At 39.7% G+C, this 24579-nt stretch overlaps 1 protein-coding gene across 1 annotated transcript in view; it reads right to left on the bottom strand.

Annotated features, from left to right (window-relative positions):
• Nucleotides 1–4044: 4044 nt before the first annotated feature.
• The window catches only part of MBOAT1 (membrane bound glycerophospholipid O-acyltransferase 1), a gene marked incomplete at both ends in the record, with an annotated part of 116437 nt that continues 95902 nt past the window's right edge, over nucleotides 4045–24579 (bottom strand). Inside the window, 5 exons of the mRNA XM_079713375.1 lie at nucleotides 4045–4171; nucleotides 16032–16183; nucleotides 19319–19451; nucleotides 21564–21628; nucleotides 23600–23703. Coding sequence (XP_079569501.1) covers nucleotides 4045–4171; nucleotides 16032–16183; nucleotides 19319–19451; nucleotides 21564–21628; nucleotides 23600–23703 — 581 coding nt within the window. The remainder of the gene's footprint in view (nucleotides 4172–16031; nucleotides 16184–19318; nucleotides 19452–21563; nucleotides 21629–23599; nucleotides 23704–24579) is intronic.

The raw sequence follows: 24579 nt of genomic DNA, 5'->3' as shown, positions 1-24579 counted from the left end.
GTTTCTGCTGTGCAGCAAAGTGAATCAGTTATATGTATCCATACATCCACTCTTTTTTAGATTTCCTTCCCATTTAGGTCACCACAGAGCACTGAGTAGAGTTCCCTATGCTATACAGTAGGTTCTCATTAGTTATCTCTTTTATATATAGTAGTGTATATATGTCAATCCCAATCTCCTAACTCATCCAACCCTCTCCTTCCCCCTTGATAACTGTAAGTTTTTTCTCTCCATCTGTGACTCTATTTCTGCTTTACAAATAAGTTCATCTGTACCATTTTTCTAGATTCCACATATTTGTTTTTCTCTTTCTGACTCACTTCACTCTCTATGACAATCTCTAGGTCCATCCACGTCTCTGCAAACGGCATTATTTTGTTCCTTTTTGTGGCTGAGTAATATTCCATTGTACATATGTACATCTTCTTTATCTATTCCTCTGTCAATGGACATTTAGGTTGCTTCCATGTCCTGACTATTGTAAACAGTGCTGCAGTGAACATCAGGGTGCCTGCATCCTTTAGAATTCTGGTTTTCTCCAGATATACACCTAGGAGTGGAATTGCTGGGTCATATGATAGCTCTAGTTTTAGTTTTTTAAGAACTTCCATACCGTTCTCCATAATAGCTGTACCAATTTACATTCCCACCAACAGTGTAGGAGGGTTCCCTTTTCTCCATACCCTCTCCAGCATTTACTGTTTGTAGACTTTTTGATGATGGCCAATCTGACCAGTATGAGGTGATACCACATTGTAGTTTTAATTTGCATTTCTCTAATAATTAGTGATGTTGAGGAGCTTTTCATGTGTTTGTTGGCCATCTGTATGTCTTCTTTGGAGAAATGTCTATTTAGGTCTTCTGCCCATTTTTTGATTGGGTTGTTTGTTTTTTTTTTGATATTGAGCTGCATGAGCTGTTTGTATATTTTGGAAATTACTCCCTTGTCAGTTGCTTCGTTTACAAATATTTTCTCCCATTCTGAGGGTTGTCTTTTTGTTTTGTTTATGGTTTCCTTTGTTGTGCAAAAGCTTTTAATTAGGTCCTGTTTATTTTTTTTTATTTTCATTACTGTAGGCAGTGGATTGAAAAAGATCTTGCTGTGATTTATGTCAAAGAGTGTTCTTCCTATATTTTCCTCTAAGTGTTTTACAGTATCCAGCCTTACATTTAGGTCTTTAATCCATTTTGAGTTTATTTTCGTGTATGGTGGTAGGGAGTGTTCTAATTTCATTCTTTTACATGTAGTTGTCCAGTTTTCCCAGCACCACTTATTGAAGAGACGATCCTTTCTCCATTGTATATTCTCGCCGACTTTGTCATAGATTAGGTGACCATAGGTGCATGGGTTTATCTCTGGGCTTTCTATCCTTTTTGATGATAGCCATTCTGACTGGTGTGAGGTGAGATCTCATTGTGGTTTTGACTCACATTTCCATGATGATTAGCGATGTTGAGCTAAAATAGAATATTTTAAATCTGGCCTTTTCAAAAACAAACCCTAAAACGTATTTCTTTTAAACTGCAAGCTCATCAACCCAAAACATATTTATTAAATGCATATTATGTTTAGGACAACTAGGAACTCTAAGGCAATAGGAACAGTCCCAATCTTCTGTTTAAACTTTTGTCCTAAATTGACATTTTTTCTATGGTTAAATGTTCTCAGGGGAAAAAAGGTACTAATTGCTCTTGGAGGTGTTGTCCTTTTAGTACTGAATAAGGCCTCATAATATGAAAAGGGTGTCCCAGGACCTAGCACTGTCTGAAATAGAGAATCTATAAGCCCAGATTCCACAGGCTTGACTTCCACTCCATAACGAGTAATTGATTCTGAGTGGTCTCTCAAGGGACCAGTGGTCCTTGTTTGCCCAGGACTGAGAGGTTGGCAGAGTCTCTGCAAAGCAGGACTGCTGGTCTCCCTAATGATCACCTCTCCTCTCGCCACCAAAGTTCTTCTCTCAGAAATGAAGATACTAAGTACAGAGAACCCCAGACATGAATCATATTGCAAGTTCAAAGATTTCATTGTAAGATGGATTATTCCACACACTCCATGCCAATGGTGATGTATACCATTTTTGCTGGTGTGCAAGATGGGTATTTTTCTTGGTCTTGCACCTCAAAATATTCCTGTTGGAGACAGACCCTGACAGATTTTAGGCACCTACATTCTCTTCCCTCTATCCACTATCTAATATTCCTCCTGGGACAGCAAAATAGGGTTGCCACAAGGTTCCCTGGTTAAACTGAGGTAAGCCTCCTATGCTGGCACAAAAGTGCTACTTCTTAACTTCCATTGTCTCACATAAGGACTAGAGCTCAGGTTCTGAGCAGCATCAGGACCACACAAACTATTTAAGGGACAAGCATATCACTTCACATTTCATTGTCCAAAGAGATGCACCAGCAGGATACCTCATAGAAATATCCACGGCCAGTGGCTTTCTTGGGACTGTCTTGGATTCAAATCTCAGCTCAAGCACTATGTCTGTGACTCTGGGGCAGTTAGCAGCCATCTTCCTGATTCTGTTTCCTCATCTGTAAAAGGAGGTTAATCCTACCTGCACTGTTAGGAACGAAGATCAGAAATCAAACCGAAAACATCCAAGCGCCTGACAGACATGTAGTACAAATTGAATGTGTGATGCTCAAATTTTAAGCAAGTAAAACCTGTACACATTTGTTAAAACACATATGCACAAAATACACACACATGCTTCAGAACAGCAAGTCTGACACAAACAAAAAGCAATTCTTTTTAGAAATATTTCCTTTATGTAGAAATGCAGTATTGATTTAGTAAGAAACTCATTTTTTAACCCTCTGATTTGAACAAATTCTCTCCTCCCAAGGTATTTGATTGACAATACAACATTGTAGCATATATTTTATTATTATCATTATTATTTTCCACAACATTTAATACCATGTTTCCTTCTCCCACATAGAATATCACCCAATAGAAGTTTCCCAAAGGAGCCACAGCACGTTCATTACAAAGATAGAAAGGAAAACCATTTTTCAATCTCTGCTTTCTAATAGGATGATTCAATTAAAACAATGTCAGATTTAATCAGCTATGAAACTGAAAAAAATGGAAACCAGCCCGAGTGAACATCATGGGCTGTGATCCTGAACACCTCTGAGAAGTGAGGGGAAAAGAGAGAAATATCTGCCTTTTCTCTCCAAACTTCAATATAACTTTAAATTACTTTAAAAAATATTTATAAAAAGACATCCCTCTGCCTTAATGGTGTGAAATCTGGGTGTTTTCTCAGGGCCATGCCTGGGCAAGCAGAAGGCACATATGCAATGGAAAACAGTAGCCCCTCTGAGACTTCTGGTATGTGGGCAGGAGACTTTCTGATTTCCAATCTTGGCTCATTTCAGAAGAAAGAAGGGTTACATCCCTGGGGGGGTGGGGGGGAAACGCAGCCACCTTCAGGGCACGTGCCTGACTTCCAGTCCATTCAAGTGTCCATTCACAGTTAGTCCTCCAGGCTCATTGAATTTTCAGTATTCTGCAAACCTCCCTCCACACGGTCCCTCCCGGCAGTCTTCTGAGTGTAGTTAATGTGTTTGAGAACAGTAATGTCACAAGTGAAAGGACTGGGGGCTTCCCAAGGAACAACCGTCTTGCATATGTTCTGGAAGACAAGTCATCTCAGCTTTACCTTCTAACTTCTGGAGTAGACGCCCGGGTTCCCAACATCCAGATTTCAGTGGTTGGAGATCATGCCAGAAAAGTGAAGACCCAGCTAGCCCAGAATGGACTGTCTCTGCAGTTCTAGCACATTCTCCACACACCTCCATACTACTCAAATGTCCTAGAAAGTATTAAATCAACTGGACATGGCTGATTCAATGGTACAAAAAAAGCTTTATAAAAATACTCCCTGCACTTAAAAAATCAAAACAAAATAGATGCATGTAAACATCACCTCTAAGTCACTGGAGAACTCTGGAGTCTTTTTATCTCCTCTGTCCAGTGATTTGCAGTCTTATGTGTTCAGCTTTTGTTTGTTTCTTTTTTTGGAGGTATCAATCTATTTTTTTCTTATTAACAGAGTTCAGAGTCTGAGGCCGCCTTTGGTTATGAGCTTGTGGTTTGATTGGCAGGAATAGTATGATCAGGAGACTGATAATGTGTAAGTAAAAGTACATGGACCTAGGAATAAACACACAAATTATATTTCAAACAAGAGTGTATGTGGGAAATGTCACATGAAGCAATTACATCACCTTTTGGCACTGGCGGACCTGACTTCCCTCAGGCTTGCCTTGATCCACTCCACAGATAACTTCCTTTGGTTGGGTGAGTGGGCCAGGGATGGACCAAAACCACAAAGCTGGGCAGAGCAAACCAACCAGCCCATCTGCAGACAGGCGTATGGCAATGTCCCACTGATGTAATAAGCAGATCGAGAGAATTAACCCTGACAGCTAGAAACCCACCATGTTAAAAGTCTAAGGATGCATGGAATGAAATTGAAGCCCTACCCTATGCTCCCCAAACACAAATGCAACTGACACTTTAGCCAATGTGCTCCACTAAGTGTCAGGGGTTCTTGTATATATTATGAGCCTGAGGAATCCAGATTTCAAAAGCCTACTCCATAACTCGATTTTCATCCAAACTAAAACAAGTTTTGTTTTTGAGGTTTGTGGACTTATTGCATAAGTGTGGTACTGGACACAGGGTAGATGCTCAATAAATACTGTACACACCAATGAATGCAAGTAATTAGAAACAGCTTTTATAAAATTGTTCTATATCCATTTGGGAAAACTGAACTTACACTTTCTCCAATGCTTTTTCAAGAGCAAAGGAAAATAATGTTAAGGGGCAAGGGACTCACAATTGATTTACATATAATTCCCCAGCTTTTGTGATCACAATGTCAGGTCTATAGAATAGTTAAAAGCTCCAGCAGAAGCAATCATATCTTCATTTCTTCTTTCAATAAGCATTTATTGCCTAGGATGTACAAAGCACTGAACTGGGATCTACAAAAAGGCAAAGACCCCACCCCTCCTTTTGGGAATGGAAAAGAAGAGACGTATAGACACATGGTAGTAATTAGCAGAGGGGTGAATAGCCACAGGTAAGTGACCATCTGATTTACTATTTAAACCAGGACAGTAATGAGAGTGAATAACAGCTCTACAGATAAACACACTGGCTCAGCAAGTGTAAGCTGGGATTCTCACAGGCACACCCCAGGCAGAGGGAACTCCAGCTTTCAAAGTCTGCTCTCGTAAAATGTACTTTATTCTTGCGTTTTGCCTTAATCTTTTACATGTGGCCAAATCTACACTGGAGCAATTTTGTTAGATTAAAGTCAAATATTCTGGCAGTCAAGGGAAAAAAAACTTCAACTTCCCAGGGAGGTTTAGTAACCTATTCTGACATTCCATACTTCTCTCAAATTTTAAGCAATACTTCCATCTTTTTGTTATGGAAAAACTCAGCTAACATTTATAGAGCATGCTAGGACTAAACTAGGTACTCCAGATATACAGATGAATAAAGCATAGTTCTACTCTCAAGGAGTTTGCTATCTACAAAAATTCCTACACAAATTCTAACATTCTTATACATTGAATTTAATAAAGTGCTATCTAGTTAAAGACAACAACGTATGAGATTTTGCTTTTGAAAATGATTTCATAGAAAGGTTCTGCTCTGGCTAAATGTTTGTGTCCTCCCCCAAATTCATACATCGAAGCCCTGACTTCCAATCTGATGGTAGTTGGAGAAGTAGACTTTGGGTGGTAATTTGGTTTAGATGAAGCAATGATGGTGGGCCCCCCCATGACAGCATTAGTACCCTTATTAGAAAATAAAGGCAAATCAGAGCGTGAGCCATCTTTCTCTGTGTCCCTCTCACTGTCCCTCACCCCATCTCCTTTGCTGTCCTTGTCTCCCTCAGTCTCTCTCTCTGCTATGTGAGGACACAGTGAGAAGGTAGCCTTCTGCAAGCCAGAAAGAGAGCTTTCATTGGAAACCAAATCTGCTGGCATCTTGATCTTGGACTTCCCAGCCTCCAAGATTGTGAGACATAAATGTCTGCTGTTTAAGTCACCCAGTCTATACTATTTAGGCATAGCAGCTTGAGCTAAGACAACTTCGTTCTTTTTTAAAAATTTTTATTGGATTATAGTTGATTTATAATGTTGTGTTAGTTTCAGGTGTACAGCAAAGGGATTCAGTTTTATATATATATATATATGTATATATATATATATTTCATTTTTATTATTTTCTCATATAGGTTATCACAGAATATTGAGTAGAGTTCCCTGTGCTATACAGGAGGTCCTTGTTGGTTATCAATTGATATCTTATAATATAGTAGCGTTTGTATGTTAACCCCAAGCTCCTGATTTATCCCCCCAACCTACATTTCCCCTTTGGTAAACATAAGTTTGTTTCTGATACCTTTCTGTTTTGTAAATAAGTTCATTTGTATCATTTTTTAAAATGAGATTCTAGATTTGGGTGATATATGATATTTGTCTTTCTCTGTCTGACTTCACTTAGTATGACAATCTCTAGGTCCATCCATGTTGCTGCAAATAGCATTATTTCATTCTTTTTTTTATGGCTGAGTAGTATTCACTGCATATATGTACTACATCTTCTTTATCCATTCCTCTGTAAATGGACATTTTACGTTGCTTCCATGTCTTGGCTATTGTAAATAGTGCTGCAATGAACATTGGGGTGCATGTTCCTTTTCAAATTATGGTTTTCTCTGGATATATGCCCAGGAGTGGGATTGCTATTTTTCTCCAGATATATGCCCAGGAGTGGGATTGCTATTTTTCTCCAGATATATGCCCAGGAGTGGGATTGCTATTTTTAGTTTTTTAAGGAAGCTCCAGACTGTTCTCCATAGTGGTTGTACCAATTTACATTCCTACCAACAGTGTAGGAGGGTTCCTTTTTCTCCACACCCTCTCCAGCATTTACTGTTTACAGACTTTTTGATGGACATTCTGACTGGTGTGAGGTGATACCACATTGTAGTTTTGATTTGAAGTTCTCTAAGTGATGTTGAGCATCTTTTCATATACTTTTTGGTCATCTGTATTGCTTCTTTGGAGAAATGTCTATTTAAGTCTTCTGCCCATTTTTTGATTGGGTTGTTCGTTTTATGTTTTTTGGGGTTTTTTTTTGACATAGAGCTGCATGAGCTGTTTGCATATCCTGGAGATTAATCCCTTGTCAGCTGCTTCGTTTGCAAATATTATCTTCTATTCTATGGGTTGTCTTTTTGTTTTATGGTTCCTTTTGCTGTACAGAAGCTTTTAAATTTAATTAGGTCTCATTTGTTTGTTTTTATTTTTATTAGGTGGGTCCAAAAAGATATTGCTGCAATTTATGTCAGAGTGTTGTGCCTATGTTTTCTTCTAAGAGTTTTATAGGTCTTTGATGCATTTTGAGTTTCTCTTTGCATATGGTATTAGAGAATGTTCTGATTTCATTCTTTTACATGTAGCTGTCCCCTTTTCCCAGCACCACTTACTGAAAAGACTGTCTTTTCTCCATTGTATATTCTTGCTTCCTTTGTCGTAGATTAATTGACCATAGGTCCGTGGGTTTATTTCTGGGCTTTCTATCCTGTTCCATTGATCTATATGTCTGTTTTTGTGCCAGTACCATACTGTTTTGATTACTGTATCTTTGTAAGTATAGTCTGAAGTCAGGGAATCTGATTTCTCCTGCTCCGTTTTTCTTTCTCAGGATTGCTTTGGCTATTTGGGGTCTTTTGTGTCTCCATACGAATTTTAAGATTTTTGTTCTAGCTCTGTGAAAAATGTCATTGGTAATTTGGTAGGGATTGCATTGAATCTGTAGATTGCCTTGGGTAGTATAGTCATTTTGACAATATTCTTCCAATTCCAAGAACATGGTATATATCTTTCCATCTGTTTGTGTCATCTTTGAGTTCTTTCATCAGTGTCTTATAGTTTTCTGAGTACAGGTCTTTTTTCTCCTTAGGTAGATTTATTCCTATGTGTTTTGTTCTTTTTGATGTGATGATAAATGGGATTGTCTCAATTTCTTTTTCTGATCTTTCGTTGTTAGTGTATAGGAATGCAAGAGATTTCTGTGTATTAATTTTGTATCCTGCAACTTTACTGAATTCATTGATGAGCTCTAGTAGTTTTCTGGTAGCATCTTTATGACTTTCTATGTATAATATCATGCTATCTGCAAACAGTGACAGTTTTACTTCTTCTTTTCCAATTTGGGCTCCTTTTATTCTTTTCTCTGATTGACATGACTAGGACTTCCAAAACTATGTTGAATAAAGGTGGCAACAATGGACATCCTAGCCTTGTTGCTGCTCTTAGTGGGAATGCTTTCAGCTTTTAACCATTGAGAATGGTGTTAGCTGTAGGTTTGTCATATATGGCCTTTATTATGTTGAGGTAAGTTCCCTCTATTCCCACTTTCTGGAGAGTTTATATCATAAATGGGTGTTGAATTTTGTCCAAAGCTTTTTCTGCATCTATTGAGATGATAATATGGTTTTTATTCTTCAGTTTGTTAATGTGGTATATCACACTGATTGATTTGTGGATATTGAAAAATCCTTCCATCCCTGGGATAAATCCCACTTGATCATGGTGTATGATCCTTTGAATGTGTTGTTGGATTCAGTTTGCTAGTATTTTGTTGAGGATCAGTGATATTTGCCTGTAATTTTTTGTGTGTGTGATGACTTTGTCTGGTTTTGTTATCAGAATGATGGTGACCTCATAGCATTCTATGAGGTCACCATCATTCTGATAGCTTGGGAGTGTTCTTTCCTCTGCAATTTTTTGGAAGGGTTTCAGAAGCACATGTGTTTAACTCTTCTCTAAATGTTTGATAGCATTTACCTGTGAAGCCATCTGGTCCTGGAATTTTGTTTGTTGGAAGTTTTTAATTGCTGTTTTAGTTACTGTACTTGTGATTAGTCTGTTCATATTTTCTATTTCTTCCTGGTTCAGTCTTGGAAGGTTGTACCTTTGTAAGAATTTGTCCATTTCTTCTAGGTTGTCCATTTTATTGGCATAGAGTTATCTGTAGTAGTCTCTTATGATCTTTTGTATTTCTGTGCTGTCAGTTGTAACTTCTCCTTTTTCATTTCTAACTTTATTGATTTGAGTCCTCTCCCTTTTTTTCTTGATGAGTCTGGATTAAGGTTTATCAATTTTGTTTATCTTCTTAAAGAACCAGCTTTTAGTTTCACTGATCTTTGCTAATGTTTTCATCTCTATTTCATTTATTTCTGCTCTGATCTTTATGATTTCTTTCCTTCTGCTAACTTTGGGTTTTCTTTGTTCTTCTTTCTCTAGTTGCTTTAGGTGTAAGGTTAGGTTGTTTGAGATTTTTCTTGTTTCCTGAGGTAAGGCTGTATTGCTATAAACTTCCCTCCTATAACTGCTTTTGCTGTGTCCCATAGGTTTTGGGTCGTTGTGTTTTCATTGTCATTTGTCTCTAGGTATTTTTTGATTTCCTCTTTGATTTCTTCAGTGATCCATTGGTTGTTTAGTAATATATTGTTTAGCCTCCACATGTCTGGTTTTTACAGTTTTTTTTCCTGTAATTGATTTCTAATTTCAAGTGTTGTGGTTGGAAAAGATGCTTGATATGATTTCAATTTTATTAAAATTACCAAGGCATGATTTGTGGCCCAAGATGTGATCCTGGAGAATGTTCCATGTGCACTTCAGAAGAAAGTGTATTCAGCTGCTTTTGGATGTTATGGTCTATAAATATCAATTAAGTCCATCTGGTCTAATGTGTCATTTAAGGCCTGTGTTTCCTTATTGATTTTCTCTCTGGATGATCTGTCCATTGATGAAGTGGAGTGTTAAAGTCCCCCCCCCATTATTGTGTTACTGTCGATTTCTCCTTTTATGGCTGTTAACATTTGCCTTATATATTGAGGTGCTCCTATGTTGGGTACATACATATTTATAATTGTCATATCTTCTTCTTGGATTGATCCCTTGATCATTTTGTAGTGTCCTTCTTTGTCTCTTGTAATAGTCTTTATTTTAAAGTTTATTTTGTCTGACATGAGTATTGCTACTCCAGCTTTCTTTTGTTTTGCATTTGCGTGGAATACCTTTTTCCATCCCCTCACTTTCAGTCTGTATGTGTCCCTAGACCTGAAGTGGGTCTCTTGTAGACAGCATATATACCGATCTTTTTTTGTATCCATTCAGCCAGTCTGTCTTTTGGTGGGAGCATTTAATCCATTTACATTTAAGGTAATTATCAATATTAATGTTCTTATGGCCATTTTGTTAATTGTTTTAGATTTGTTTTTGAAGGTCTTTTTTTCTCCCCTTCCTCTTTTGTTCTCTTGTGATTTGATGTCTATCTTTATTGTTGTGTTTGGATTGCTTTTTCTTTTTTTCTGTGTGTATCTGTTGTAGATTTTTTTTTTTTTTTTTGCTGTACACGGGCCTCTCACTGCTGTGGCCTCTCCCGCTGCGGAGCACAGGCTCTGGATGCACAGGCTCAGTGGCCATGGCTCACGGGCCCAGCCGCTCCGCAGCACGTGGGATCCTCCCGGACCGGGGCACGAACCTGCGTCTCCTGCATCGGCAGGCGGACTCCCAACCACTGCACCACCAGGGAAGCCCTCTGTTGTAGATTTTTGGTTTATGGTTCCCATGAGGTTTTGATATAGCAGTCTATATATGTACAAGATTGTTTTAAGTTGCTGGTCACTTAATTTCCAATGCATTTCCAATATCCTGCATTTGTGCTCTCCTCTTCTCACAAGTGCTGGTTTTGATATCATATTTGTGTGCAGATGATTTCCTACCTTTACTTTGTGTTTGCCTTTACTGATGAGCTTTCCCATTCTTAATTTTCTTGATTCTAGTTGTGGCCTTTTCTTTTCTGCCTAGAGAAGTTCCTGTAGGATTTGTTATAAAGCTGGTTTGGTGGTGCTGAATTCTCTTAGCTTTTGCTTGTCTGTAAAACTTTTTCTCTGTTGAATCTGAATGAGAGCCTTGTTGGGTAGGGTATTCTTGGGTGTAGGTTTTTCCCTTTCATCACTTTACATAATATCATGCCACTCCCTTCTAGCCTGCAGTTTCTGCTGAAGAAAATCAGCTGATAACCCTATGGGGATTCCCCTGTATGTTATTTGTTACTTGTCCCTTGGTGCTTTTAATATTTTTTGTCTTCAATTTTTGTCAGTTTGATTAATATGTGTCTCAGTGTGTTCCTCCTTGGGTTTATCTTGTATGGGACTCTCTGCATTTCCTGGACTTGATTGTTTCCTCTCTCATGTTAGGGGAGTTTTCAGCTATAATCTCTCCAAATATTTTCTCAGGCCCTTTATCTTTCTCTCCTCCTTCTGGGACCCCTATGATGTGAATGTTGGTGCATTTAATGTTGTCCCAGAGGTCTCTGAGACTGTCCTCATTTCTTTTCATTCCTTATTCTGTTCCATGGCAGTGATTTCTACCATTCTGTATTTCAGCTCACTTATTCATTCTTCTGCTTCAGTTATTCTGCTATCGATCCCTTCTACTTTATTTTTCATTCCAGTTATTGTATTGTTCATTTCTGTTTGTTTGTTCTTTAAATCTTCTAGCTCTTTGTTAAACATCTCTTGTAACTTCTTCATCTGTGCCTCCATTCTTTTTCTGAGATCTTGATCATCTCTACTTTTTCAGGTAGGTTGCCTATGTCCGCTTCATTTAGTTGTTCTTGTCGGTTTTTATTTTGTTCCTTCATCTGGAACATATTTCTCTGCTGTCCCATTTTGTCTAACTTTCTGTGTTTGTGATCTTCTTTCTGCTGGTTGGAGGATCATAGCTCCTCTTGCTTCTGGTGTCTGCCCTCTGGTGGGTATGGCTGGTCTTGAGGTTTGTGCAGGCTTCCTGGTGGGAGGGACTGGTGCCTGCCCACTTGTAGATGGAGCTGGGCCTTATCCCTCTGGTGGTCAGGGCCATGTCAAGGGGTGTGTTTAGAGGTGGCTGTGAACCCAGTATGTCTTTATGCACTCTGTCTGCTGATGGGTGGGGCTATGTTCCTACCCTACTGGTTGTTTGGCCTGAGGCGTCCAAGCACTGGAGCCTGTAGGCTGGTGGGAAGGGCCATGTCTTGATGCCAAAATGGCAACCTCTGTGAGAGTTCACGCTGATCAATATCCTCTGGGGCCTCTGCTACCAGTGTCCTTGCCCCCCCCACCCCCAATGAGCCACAGCTGACCCCTGCCTCCCCAGGAGACCCTCCAAGACTCATAGGTAGGTCCAGCCCTAGCTCCTATGGAGGTACTGCTTTGTGCTGGGTCCCAGGGTACATGAAAACTTGTGCACACCCTCCAAGAGTGCAGTCTCTGTTTCCCCCAGTCCTGTGGAGCTCCTGTACTCCAGCCCCATGGGCCTTCAAAGCCAAATGCTCTGGGGGTTCCTCCTCCTGATGCCAGCCCCTCATGCTGGGGAGCCTGATGTGGGGCTCAGGACTCTCATTCCTGTGGGAGAACCTCTGTGATATAATTATTTTCCAGTTTGTGGGTCACCCACCTGACGGGTATAGGATTTATGTCGCAAAAGCACCCCTCCTACTGTCTTGTGGCTTCTTCTTTGTCTTTGAATATAAAATATCTCTTTTGGTAGATTCCAGTCTTTTTTGTTGATGGTTGGTCAGCAGTTAGTTGTGATTTGGTGTTTTCACAAGAGGAGGTAAGCTCAAGTCCTGCTACTCCATCCTCTTTTCAGAATCACATTTAGATGTTCACTTGGGGCTCATTTACAACTTAAAGGAAAAAAATTAGACTAAGAAATTTAAAGCTGGGAGTTGTAGTCACTGTACATTGAAATGTGACTAGGCAGAAAAAAGAAGCCCATCTGACATTTAAATGTCAGTCAGGGAAGGGTATCCTGAGAAATGGATTTGTATACAACTGCCATGCATTGCCAGTTATTTAAATTAGCCCCTAGTGAGGAACAGATCTGGAATGCATCTAGACCCACCTCGACTAAAAAGATGATTCAATTTTAATTTACTTTGCCAGATTCAGTGATTCTCTTAAGAGTTTCTGAAAAATATTGTTTTTAAAAGATTCTGAAAACTTTTGTTGAGAGGCAATCTATAATAGCCCTTGGCAACATGTGGCTGTTAAAATTCAAATTAGATAAATTGAAAACTCTGTTCTAGCCACATTTCAAAAGCTCAACAGCCACAGGCACTGGTGGCTGACGTATTGGATGGTATTTTGGTCATTGTAGAAACTTCTATTGGACAGAGCTGATCTAGATAGGGAAGTTAAATTATATACATAAGCAACTATGAAAACAAGATAACATATTAGGTTGAATTGCTTGTAATTGACAGAAGTGACAGAAATGTCAATTTCATGCTAAACAAAGGTGTTTTCTAAAAAAAAAAATAGATTGTTTTTAAAAAGAAATGGAAATCTACATGAGTGATCTGGATTGATAATGATTGAATTCTTCCCTAGAACTCCTGCCTAAATATAGAAATTAGCATGCTTAGTTGGTTAAATGCATGTGATCACAAACAAATCACCACTTTGTGCTAATACCCTAGCAGTAACATTCTTCCAAAATAGCTTCTCCTAGAGAAATTTTTAGTAACTGCACTACTGCTCTTGCTGTTAAAAAAAAAAAAAAAAAAATTTGCATCTGAAACTCAGGCCTTGCTGTGTGAGTTTTAACTGCTCACCCTCTCTGAGCCTCCACTTCCATATATGATAAACAGGGACACTGATACCTACCCTTGTCTCTTCTCAGCTCACTACTCTCTACCTTGGATTGATTCTATATTCTGCCCATACTCATGTTTCTCGGGGCTTCCTCCTATCACAACAGGGCTTATCTATGCTGCTCCCTGGGTCTGGAACACAACCCACAGTGTTCCATCCACCACTCTCAGCACCCTCAGACTCCAGGACTCAAACGCTGCTTCCTCCCAAGAGCAGATTCCTGTTACATGCTCTCATAAATCTTTGTACCATTCACTCAGAGTATGATCTTAGTGGGTATTTATAAATTTGTCAATTATTTCCTGTCACTTCCACCAAGCTATCTCCTCCATGGAAGTAAGAATGATTTCTATCTTTTGCTCACCATCCCATCCCCCAGCTTCTAGAAAAGTGCTCAGCACACTGTAGGTATTAAATGGTACTGAGTTAAATACAGGCATTTCTGCTACAACATGATACATATATTCCCGAAAAAAATCTTGCATCTGGCAACATGATATGCTTAAAACACCAGGCCTAGGGTGGTTTTTCTGTCTCTCTCTAGTTCCTGTTTATTAGTCCTCATAGGCACTTAGATTTTCCAAACACTGGGGGAAACCCTCAGCCCCATCCATCTTACTCAGGAATGCAAGTCAATGTGTTTCAATGCCTGTTATAAAAAAACAAATACCTCTCTTTTAAAAATCTGATTTAACGGAACATTTTTTATTTCACTGTTCCATTTCTTTTATAAAAGTCATCTCCTCACTAGCAGCTCTCTCCCCTAGAGTAAGGGAGTGTGGAGCAGGTTGGGCACCTCCAAAGAAAAGGGAGAGAAGGGCCCAGGGTTACAAGTTAACCTCTGAAGACGGAAGCAGACAACTCAAAACCTATGAGACTTTGTAACCAGAGCGCTAACACAGACAATGAGCACCCAAGCCAGAAACTTGGACAGCCCAGGCAGATAGCTCAATGGGGCTAAGGCTGCTTCAGGGGGCAATAGAAGTTCCAGATAATGAAGGGCAAATGCTGGCTAGAGGGCACTGAGACAAGAGAAAGGACAATAGAGCTGTGAGCAAGTGGGGCTGCCCGGAGGGAGGGTGCAGAGAGGAGGTAAACCAAGATGGTGCAGCTTGGGCAGGGCGGGCACTCATGGCTGTAGCAGCGGAACTGAGGGCTTTGTTTGGCTGAAGATTTCATTGTTTTTCCACTCTTCTGGCATCCCTTGTCTAGAAAAATTTGTGTATAAAGCAGCTCAACTTCCATATTATATGGACATAAGTCCTGTGACCTAACCAGCATTATAGAAACAGACTTCTTTGAGGAGCATGGTGTACTTCCCTCTACCTTCTTTCCCTATAACCTAAAAAAAAAATCATCCTAGACATTGACACCTGTACCAAGTAGTAAAATTTCTTTGATCATTCCTGACCAGCGAGTCCAATCCCTGATGTACAATAAGGCACGTTTGCATGTTTATTTCTAAGCCACTTTTCTGACTGTAGCTATGGTCCAAACTCAATCTGCAAAAGTCTCTGCAAATCAGTAAATAACACAAGTTGGTATTTATCGAGTATAGACTACATGCCAGACACTGGGCTGAGCCCCTTGCACGTTTGCCTCATTCAATCCTAACACCTAAAGGTGCTTGGAGGTGAATTCTATTCTTACCTTCATTTTACAGTTGAGAAAACACTGGTAAAAGAGGTTAATAACTTGCCAGAGGTCATGCAACCATCTCTCCAAGAGTAGAGAAACACGACTAATTCAACAAAAGAGGGAAACAATAAAAGCACAAAGAGGTCTGCAGTTCGTCTGGAGGGCTGGTGTTTGAATATAAGGGCCTGACACCCTTTCCCTAAGACACCCTTTCCCTAAGGGCCTCTTGTCTGTAGGGTGAACCCAGCCCCAGCTGCGGCCTGCTTCTGTCCCTCTCTGAGTGCCCCACGGCCTCCAGCATAGCCTAACCCCAGGAAAAAGAGGCAAGGGCAGTGACCTCACCCTCTGAGTTTGTAATCTGGATACATCCCTTCAGAATTCACTGCCATAAGCATCCCTTACTTACATTAGTCATGGCTGAGGGGCTACCTGTCAACTCTGCTCTCTGTATTACTATTTGTCTGTTGGCATCTCCAGGACAGACACTTCCTCCTAAAGCTTTCTCTAGACATTTTCCCCTCAAAACCATACATAGAGATCGTCAGTACTGATGGATTCAGTTTGCCAACTCCTAAGTCAAACACAGAGAGAACAGACAAGTTTACTATAGAGCAATCGAGAACAGTGGAAACTTACTTGTATAAACTGATGGTGGGTTCAACGGCCAACATGATGAAGGGGGCGACTGTGTAAGAGACGGCCAGCTGAGTGACAGCCCAGGTGACTATGTCATAAACAACCTTGAGGGCTTTTGAAGAAAGGAAGTAATGTCTGTAGTTGTTCCTCACCTGCTCACCAAGGAAGTCATGGTGGATGGGGGGATGCAAAAAAATGGAAACTTTTACTCCATGCATGCAGGTAATACCCCTCAGGAACATAGGAGATAAAAACTACCAACAATCTGAGTTCTATTTTCAACTAAAAATACCACTATGGTTTTTCTTATTATTAAAAAAATATAAGTTCATTCACTGTAGAAAAATGTTTAAAGAACAACTAAGCAGAATCAGATTTTTTTTTCTTTAATATCTCCCAGAGAAAAGCACTGTTGAAAAACTTGGCACATACCTTCCAAGTCCTTTTATATTCATATATATCCATATTTATGTTTCCAGTGGCGTCAATATATGTTTAGCCTGTTTTTTCATTTAGTAACATAGCATGAATGTTTTTCCATGTCATTAAGTATTAATCTGATACAATTTTAATTATGGGAAAGTTAGTCTCCTATCCCCTGCTATTGTAAACAATTCTGTGATGTATACTCTTGTAGAAAAGTCTCTGCACTGTTTCCTAATTATTTCCTTTGAATAACAGTAATAATATAATAGTATAATAACATGAGCTACGATTTATTGAGTGCTTACTGTGTGCCAAGCCTGTGTAAATTCTTTATGGGTATCATTTCTTTTTTTTTTTTTTAGACCATACTTCATTCAGATTTCTTTTGCTTTTTTATTTATTTATTTATTTATTTATTTATGGCTGTGTTGGGTCTTCGTTTCTGTGCGAGGGCTTTCTCTAGTTGCGGCAAGTGGGGGCCACTCCTCATCGCGGTGCGCGGGCCTCTCATTATCGCGGCCTCTCTTGTTGCGGAGCACAGGCTCCAGACGCGCAGGCTCAGTAATTGTGGCTCACGGGGCTAGCTGCTCCGCGGCATGTGGGATCTTCCCAGACCAGGGCTCGAACCCATGTCCCCTGCATTGGCAGGCAGATTCTCAACCACTGCACCACCAGGGAAGCCCTATGGGTATCATTTCTGTTGACTCTCTCCATAGGCCTATCATGTAAGCATCAGTATGCCTATTTTCCAGACAAGGAAACCACATTCTTTGAGATGGAAAGTGCTGGGTCAAAGGATACTCATTTGTAGGTCTTTTGACACAGATTTGGCTCCAGAAAGACACCTAATTTCCAGAGGCCAGAACCAAAGACAGAGCTGAAACAATGGCTGGCTTATAGGTAGGTCAACCTCAAAGCAGGAAAGGCTTCCTAGGGCTGCCTGAGAAGCTGAGGGCACCTCCTCGGCTCTGAGCTCCTCAGGACAGAGGCTAGAGGTCCATCTGTGGGCAGTATTGAAAAGCATGTAAGAGATTTTACTAGGTAACTTCCTGGGCCTGAGACACTTCATGACTGTTTGAGTTCATTCTCCTTTTGAAAAAAAAAAATGGAAATACTGTTCTATCAACCCTCTCCCCTCCATCCCTTACCTAACTTATTTCTGAAAAACATTTCCAGGTCACCCAAGAGGCTTCACATAAATTAATCCTTTTATACCCATTGAAATCAACTAAAGACAGCTTAAGAAATGATACTCTGAAAGTATTAACAAAATTCTGGCCTTTGTTCAAGTTTGTCCTCCCATCTGTTTTTTAGTTTTGTGATCCAAGTTAGTATATGTACAGGAGAAAAGAAAATGTCTTCTGTTTCCAATGCACAGATATGTAAAATATGTACTTTAAAGTGTGCTAATCAGAATAATCAATTATCCGTCTTGTTCACACATGTATCCTCACAAACCTTCTTCTAACTAAAATAAAAATTCCATGGGCGAGGAACTTTTGTTCACTGCAATAGCCCAGCACCTACTAGCATATAGTAGGGCTCCTGAAATATTAATAGAACAGATAAATTCAAGAATGAGTGAATAGCTAAAAGAAATGGAAAAGAATTCCCACTCTACCTGTCTCTCCATTTAACAAATATGAAGAAGTTATCCATTTCTATTCCCAGCACTAGACCGGGAGCAGGGGCCATATCTGTTCTGCTCTCCATTTTTTCTCCAGTACCCATCACAGTACTTGGCACATACTAGGCACTCAATAAATATATTTTTAAAATAAAAAAAAAGAATGAGTGAATAGCTGTGCTGGGGATCCTAAATCCACATCTAAAAATACAGCTCAACAAATCTCATTAAAAGCTCTTGGCACCTGAATAAGGAATGCCACAATCATTATCAAGTATTGAAATGAAATAAAATTCAAAGCGCTCTGTATTTGACAGAATACAGTGAATCGTAATTACTTATATACATGTTGCATCTCATTCTTTGAGGGCAGGCATATTTTTTAATTCTGTTATTATTCTTGTTCTACAGCCAGCAAATGGCAGGAACAGTCTAGGACAAACTGAAGGCTACCCCCAAAACCTAGAGAACCAAATTTATCAAATTCACAAAGGACTTTACACAAACTAATTTAATCGGATCCAACATGAGGGCTGAGAGCAATCTTTAAGAGAACAGTTCCTATGGCTGCAATTTTACCGGTTGCTCAGAAACCAAATTATTTTTATGTGTAGGATAATGAAAAGAGAAAATTAAGTAGAGTATAAGCAAAATGAAGTTTTACAGAGCCTAAATTAATAATCATTGTCATCTGTAATTAGTAGACTGTATGTTTACAGCCTTTAATGATTAAAAATGTTTTCATCTCTTTTTTTTTTTTGCGGTACGCGGGCCTCTCACCACTGTGGCCTCTCCCATTGCAGAGCACAGGCTCCAGAAGTGCAGGCTCAGCGGCCATGGCTCACGGGCCCAGCCGCTCCGCGGCATGTGGGATCTTCCCAGACCAGGGCACGAACCCGTGTCCCCTGCATCGGCAGGCGGACTCTCAACCACTGTGCCACCAGGGAAGCCCCAGAAATGTTTTCATCTCTTAAGGCACTAAACATTGTTCCTAAAAGTCCTTTTGTTTTGCAAACACCCCCTGCAAGTAATATGAAAATAAAATGCTTAACCATTTTATGACCATAAGTTCCAATATATTTAAGTATTTCTCTAATGGGAAGACTTTTGCTGATTTTTCAAAACATCACTCCTACCATCACCCCCAACAGCACTTCTGCTGGGACCTAAAAGACAACAAACACACAGGCATCCAATTACTAAGGAAAAGACCCCACAGCCAAAGGGAGCTTACCGTTCTGGCTGCTAGCGTGACAAGGATTCCAGTTAAGAAGGTAAAGTAGTATCCAGGGTAGACACCATGCCACAAGGCAGACAGGATGAAGGTTAGCACTGTAGGGTGCCAGGGAACCCGCTCATAGCACACTCTGTGAAGACAGGAAGGTACAACGGGCCACAGGTCAAACATACCAGAAACTTCCGCCTACACCTGCATCATTTTGGAACCAATCATGCAGAAATCATTTGATCCAATATTGATGGCGTGCCTGCCTCACCCTATTCAGGCACTTGCAGCGCAACCCAAGCAGCTCTGAGCTCTAGTTTTCTTATACACTCCCAGACGGGCCATTCACACAGTCCAGTCTCTTTGTCAGATGCATGAATGTTTAACCTCCATAGGACTAAATGATCTGGACCCCATCACACAATAGCTAATAAAAGTCAGAGTGGTCACTTTTTCCCAACGAGAGCTCCTGCCTTATAGAAGCTTATTCCACCAATGGCCTAATCTACCAGGGATGCTTATGGATAAATAAGTGCCATTGACACTAAAACTTTTAGAATCAGGGTAAGGGTCTTTAGAAGTGAGATCCTTATTTCATCTAAATTAATTTACTTTTCCACACTGGCCCCAATGTCATCTAACCCATCAACACTGCAGCCTTCTCATCTCTCTTAGCCATGACTCCAGCACAAAATCAACGTGTCAGTTATATGGCGTCTTCAGTCCTCAGTGTCTATTGGATTCCAATCCATGAATTTGCCTTAAAGAGTGAGGACATTGTAAGAATCTAGAAACTGTCAGCAAATACCCTGGAGATCTTTGGCTTCTTGGTTGTTTATTAAAACAACGTGACGGGACTTCCTGCCAAATTCAGTCTACGGATTGCCAGGGGCACCATAGGAGCAAGTACATGGCTTCCTGAGTGAGAGGGCCCAGATGAAAAGTAAAACAGAAATCCAAACAGTTAACAGCAATCCAGCCTGGATGGGCTGTCAAAAGTAACCAAGTTAAACCCAAACTAAGGACTATGGCTCTCTCTTCACAGGAAGAAAGGGAATGCATTTGAGGAAAGAAACACAGGATGGGACTCCATTTGTAATGTTTCTTTTTGAAATGAGAGGTAGTTTGCATGGGTATTTGTTTCTTACCCTCTGTATCTTTTTGTATGAATGAAATACTCCATTTTCTAAAACGATTTTTAAATAGTATTTTTTCATTTTTTATGTGCCCACATGTATGTTCAGTCACATAAAAAATGTTTATGTAGAACAAACTCCTAGTGGAGACTGTAGGACTCTCCATACATTGGGATTATTCAATATACAGAAAGAGGTTTAGGCTAAAATGACTTGCAAAATGAATAGCAATAACATTAAGGGCAAATTTTCAAAAACTGCACATTCAGAGTAGTTGCATGAGTTTACTTTGTTGGAATTATTATACATTGTCTCTTCTTTTACCCCGATGTTTTAACTGATGAAAAATGCTACTTATCAAAAACAGCAGAGTCAACAGCTTAATATTTCTATACTCTCCCTGCACTCATGCGATAGGAATATTCACGAGCTCAAGTCTGCCACTTCAAGGATAGCATATCATTAGTTCCACAATAACGAATGTTTCTAATTTTGGAATGTATAGAAAAACAAAAGGACAGAGAAACAACAAAAATACAAAGTTGAAAAGCATAAGCATTTGGGGCACCATAAAGCTTTCGATACAGGGGATAAAATAAACACAACAATCTTCAGTGATCTGATGCTGACATTGACCCTCCATGACATCTGAGCAATAGGCTCTCCTCTAGATAAGAGGCAGCACATCATAGAGCTTAAGGGCCTGGCTCTGGAGAGACACTCATATCTATTATCTATGAGATATGGGCTCATAGCTATTGCTCATTAGCTGTGTGACTTTGGGCAAGTTACATAACCCCTCTGCGCCTCACTTTCCTCATCTGTAAAATGGGGATAATAATTACCAACACCTCATGGGATCATTATGAGGATTAAATGAGTACCTGGTACCCAGTAATGGCAGCATGAAGTATCTGGTACAGTAAAATTAATATGCTACATTGTGACCTTCTCAAATTACTGTATTTCTTATATTTCATTTACACAGCATAGATGTTAATACCAAACACAAGTGTCAGATGAGGTTACCACTGGCAGACTATCGCTGTTCATCTAATAACACCCATCTAAACATAACCCAGTGCCATGAGTAATGAGGTCGTTTTTGGTTTCCTTACCGCTTTAGCCAAGTAGCTGTCTGAATATTCCAGTTTTCTAAGTACATTTTGAAACTTGTGGCAGTCTAGAAAGGAGAAAATAACACCTATCATTAGCTTTAAAAATACCCCAAGAAATGGAAAGTCCTCCCCAGAATTTCCCTGGCGGCAGATTAGATGTGCTATTTCAACCGTGAGTCCTGACTCAGGAGCAGATCCGCTGTTCCATCGCACACAGTCAAATTTTCGGGGGTTTATAAGATTTACTTTGCAACTAAAACTTGGCTCACAAAGTCTCAATTTTTCTCAATCTATTTTCAAATTATAGGATGACTAAAGGAATGTTTTGTAGGTTTTCCTTCCATTCTGGTGAAACACAAAATTTAAGTCATCTGAATTTTAAAACTAAATACTCTAAAATGGGATTTGCCACCGGAAAAGTTTCATCATGTGAATTTAGCGCCTTTATGGAGACAGCTTGAATTTAATTGTCATCTTTTCATTCTGTGGCCATCTGTAAACCAGGTCAGTCTGGTGAAGTTATTCTACAAATAGCACAGGTTCAAATGCTTCCAATTGTATCTAGAATAGTAAGGAGATTTTATACAGGAAGGAGTCACAATACAGAAAAGAAAACAAACATCACCTAACTGGCAATGATGCAGGTAAATCAACCATTGAGAGAGAGAAATTCCAAAATAAGTCATCAACTGGGTTTTCTCATTCAAAAGAAAAAAGAAGAAAAAAAGACTTAATAAAGGCTGGTGGTAGAAGGCATGAAGCAAACATTTAAGAACCAGAATTCCTAACGAAGTTGAAAAGTGTAAATGTCACTGTTTTCTGTTTCAACCGTAAGAAAATCTTAGGCCACACACTGGCCTAATGTAATATGTTTGAAAGGAAGGAAGGGAGAGAGATATCAGACCAATGATGGATGGACAGGTAGAGTTTTGTACTATGAGTTTTTAATGTCAAAACCCTACAGAGTTTTATTTATCCATTTAGACACCTTCTATGGCTAATAAAATGCTATACACACAGCTTCAAGGTGGTGCCTTAAATAAGTCAGACTTCCTTGGTGTGCTTTAGCTCCTTGCTCTATATCAACTTTATTGGAAATACAAATTTTCTCCTTCTGGTTTTCTTTTATAATAAATACATAACTCAGCCCTTTACCCAGAACACAGGTCCCCTGATGGCCTAGTTTCCACCAAATGTGGGTGGCAGGTGGTCAGTCTCCACATCCCAGGTTTCCTGACCTATATGGACATCCCCTTTCTGCCCAAACTCTCCAGTGGCACTCTGCCTGCCCTGTGGCAGGTGGAAAATGAACCACCAGCAACCATGAGTCACCTGGTTGGAGAACCAACACTTTGGGATGTTGAGAATCATGCCCTTCCTCCCAACCAGCTGCCAGGAGGAAAAGGGCCCAAGACTTGGCATTCCTTTCAGCTCTGAGGGATGACAATGCCAAGGAAACCAAGAAGGATGGGGCCCCAGAGAGACCACCTCTAGAGATGGAAACATATCCAGAACTGTGGTCCAAAAACAAAGCCAGTGAAAAAGAAAAACCACACTAATTCTAGTGGCCTAAAAGCTGTGCACCAATTACAATTCTTAAAAGCGAATGCATTATAAGTGTTTCCAAAGGAACCACCGAGAACACTGGCAATATTGAAATCTAAATACAGCTGCTAGTCTGTACCCTTGACTGAGGAAAGGAGAATGTGAACAAGAGAAAATGCTATCTGTACTTTCTAGTTGATAGAACAGGAATGTAAGCAACAAAAAGATTTTCCTGGCTCTTTTTCAGATTTTTCGTGTGTTGTTATTACTTGAACCATTAATACTGCCAAGAAAGTAGGCACCTTAAAAGAAAAAAAAAAAAGGAAAAAAGTTCCAAGATACGAAATGTCCCCGAGCCTGCTGGAGCCAGCATTTCCTGATAGCAGCTTTTCCTTGCACACTGATGATAAACTTCTATGGATACCACACTCACAGCAAACCATCTGCTTTATTCACAATGGCAGCTTGATTCAAAAGCATGATAAACTCACCTCAATTTTCCAGATGTTTAGGTTAGAAAGCAGATCCCAACAGAAATTTCCATTCTTATCCACTCCGCTGAACCCAAAGCCAGCTGCGTTATTCACTGCATCAGCTATGGTTTTTAAAACAACACATTAGGATGTGGAATAAAAGATACTAAGTGTCTGTCTAGCTTTAAGATGAAGAGAGAGAGTTTCCTTGGAAAAGAAACCAAAATAAATTTAAAGGACCTGGTACCATTATGAATCAGTTTTGGCCCTTGGGTGACCTCAACTTTTATTCATTTTTATTCATTCACTAGCATTTAGTGAGCACCTGCTCAGTAAGAAGGAAGGTGCTAGATGCTCACAGAATGCAAAATGAAAAAAAGAGAAATGAAGAAGCAAAACAAAGAAACAGGAAGATTTAGTGACCAACTGGACATAAGGTGAGAAAGGGAAAAAGGTGAAAATACATATAAGCTCAGAGACCAGAAGATATAGGGGACTCCGTCCAAGAGCTGTCATTAAAGATGGCGGGACACAGGCTGATATCATTATATCAGGAGGAGAACCAGCTCTGAAATAGAAATTGGAGCTCGTTCTGGACATGTTAAGCATGACATGCCAGTAGGATATCAGTTGGGGCAGCCAAGATACAGTTAGAAAAATTTAGAACCTAAGAAAAGGAACGGTTCTAGAGATGTGAATTTGGGACCAGCTGCCATAGAGGCCACATGTGGACACAATGACCAAAGCCACCCTACCCACAAAGTCAGTCCAAAGGCTCCTGTGTCCATCGTTATGTCACTTCACTGAACTCTATGAAAATGTCCCCCTGCTGTATTTCAGTTCTACTCAATTCCTTAATGAAATTTTTTACACTCAAAAAGAGATCTGATGAAATCAACACAGTTGTATGATAATAGCCAAGAGGCTTATTTTTTCTCTTCACTTATCTTCTTTCAAGTTCAGTCTGTTAGAATATTTTCCTAAGAAAAATAAACTAA

This window comes from Hyperoodon ampullatus (genome assembly GCF_949752795.1).
Source record: "Hyperoodon ampullatus genome assembly, chromosome: 10".
NCBI classification, from domain to species: domain Eukaryota; kingdom Metazoa; phylum Chordata; class Mammalia; order Artiodactyla; family Ziphiidae; genus Hyperoodon; species Hyperoodon ampullatus.
Note: the sequence above shows the minus strand (reverse complement) of the source record. Positions and strands in the feature narration are given on the sequence as shown.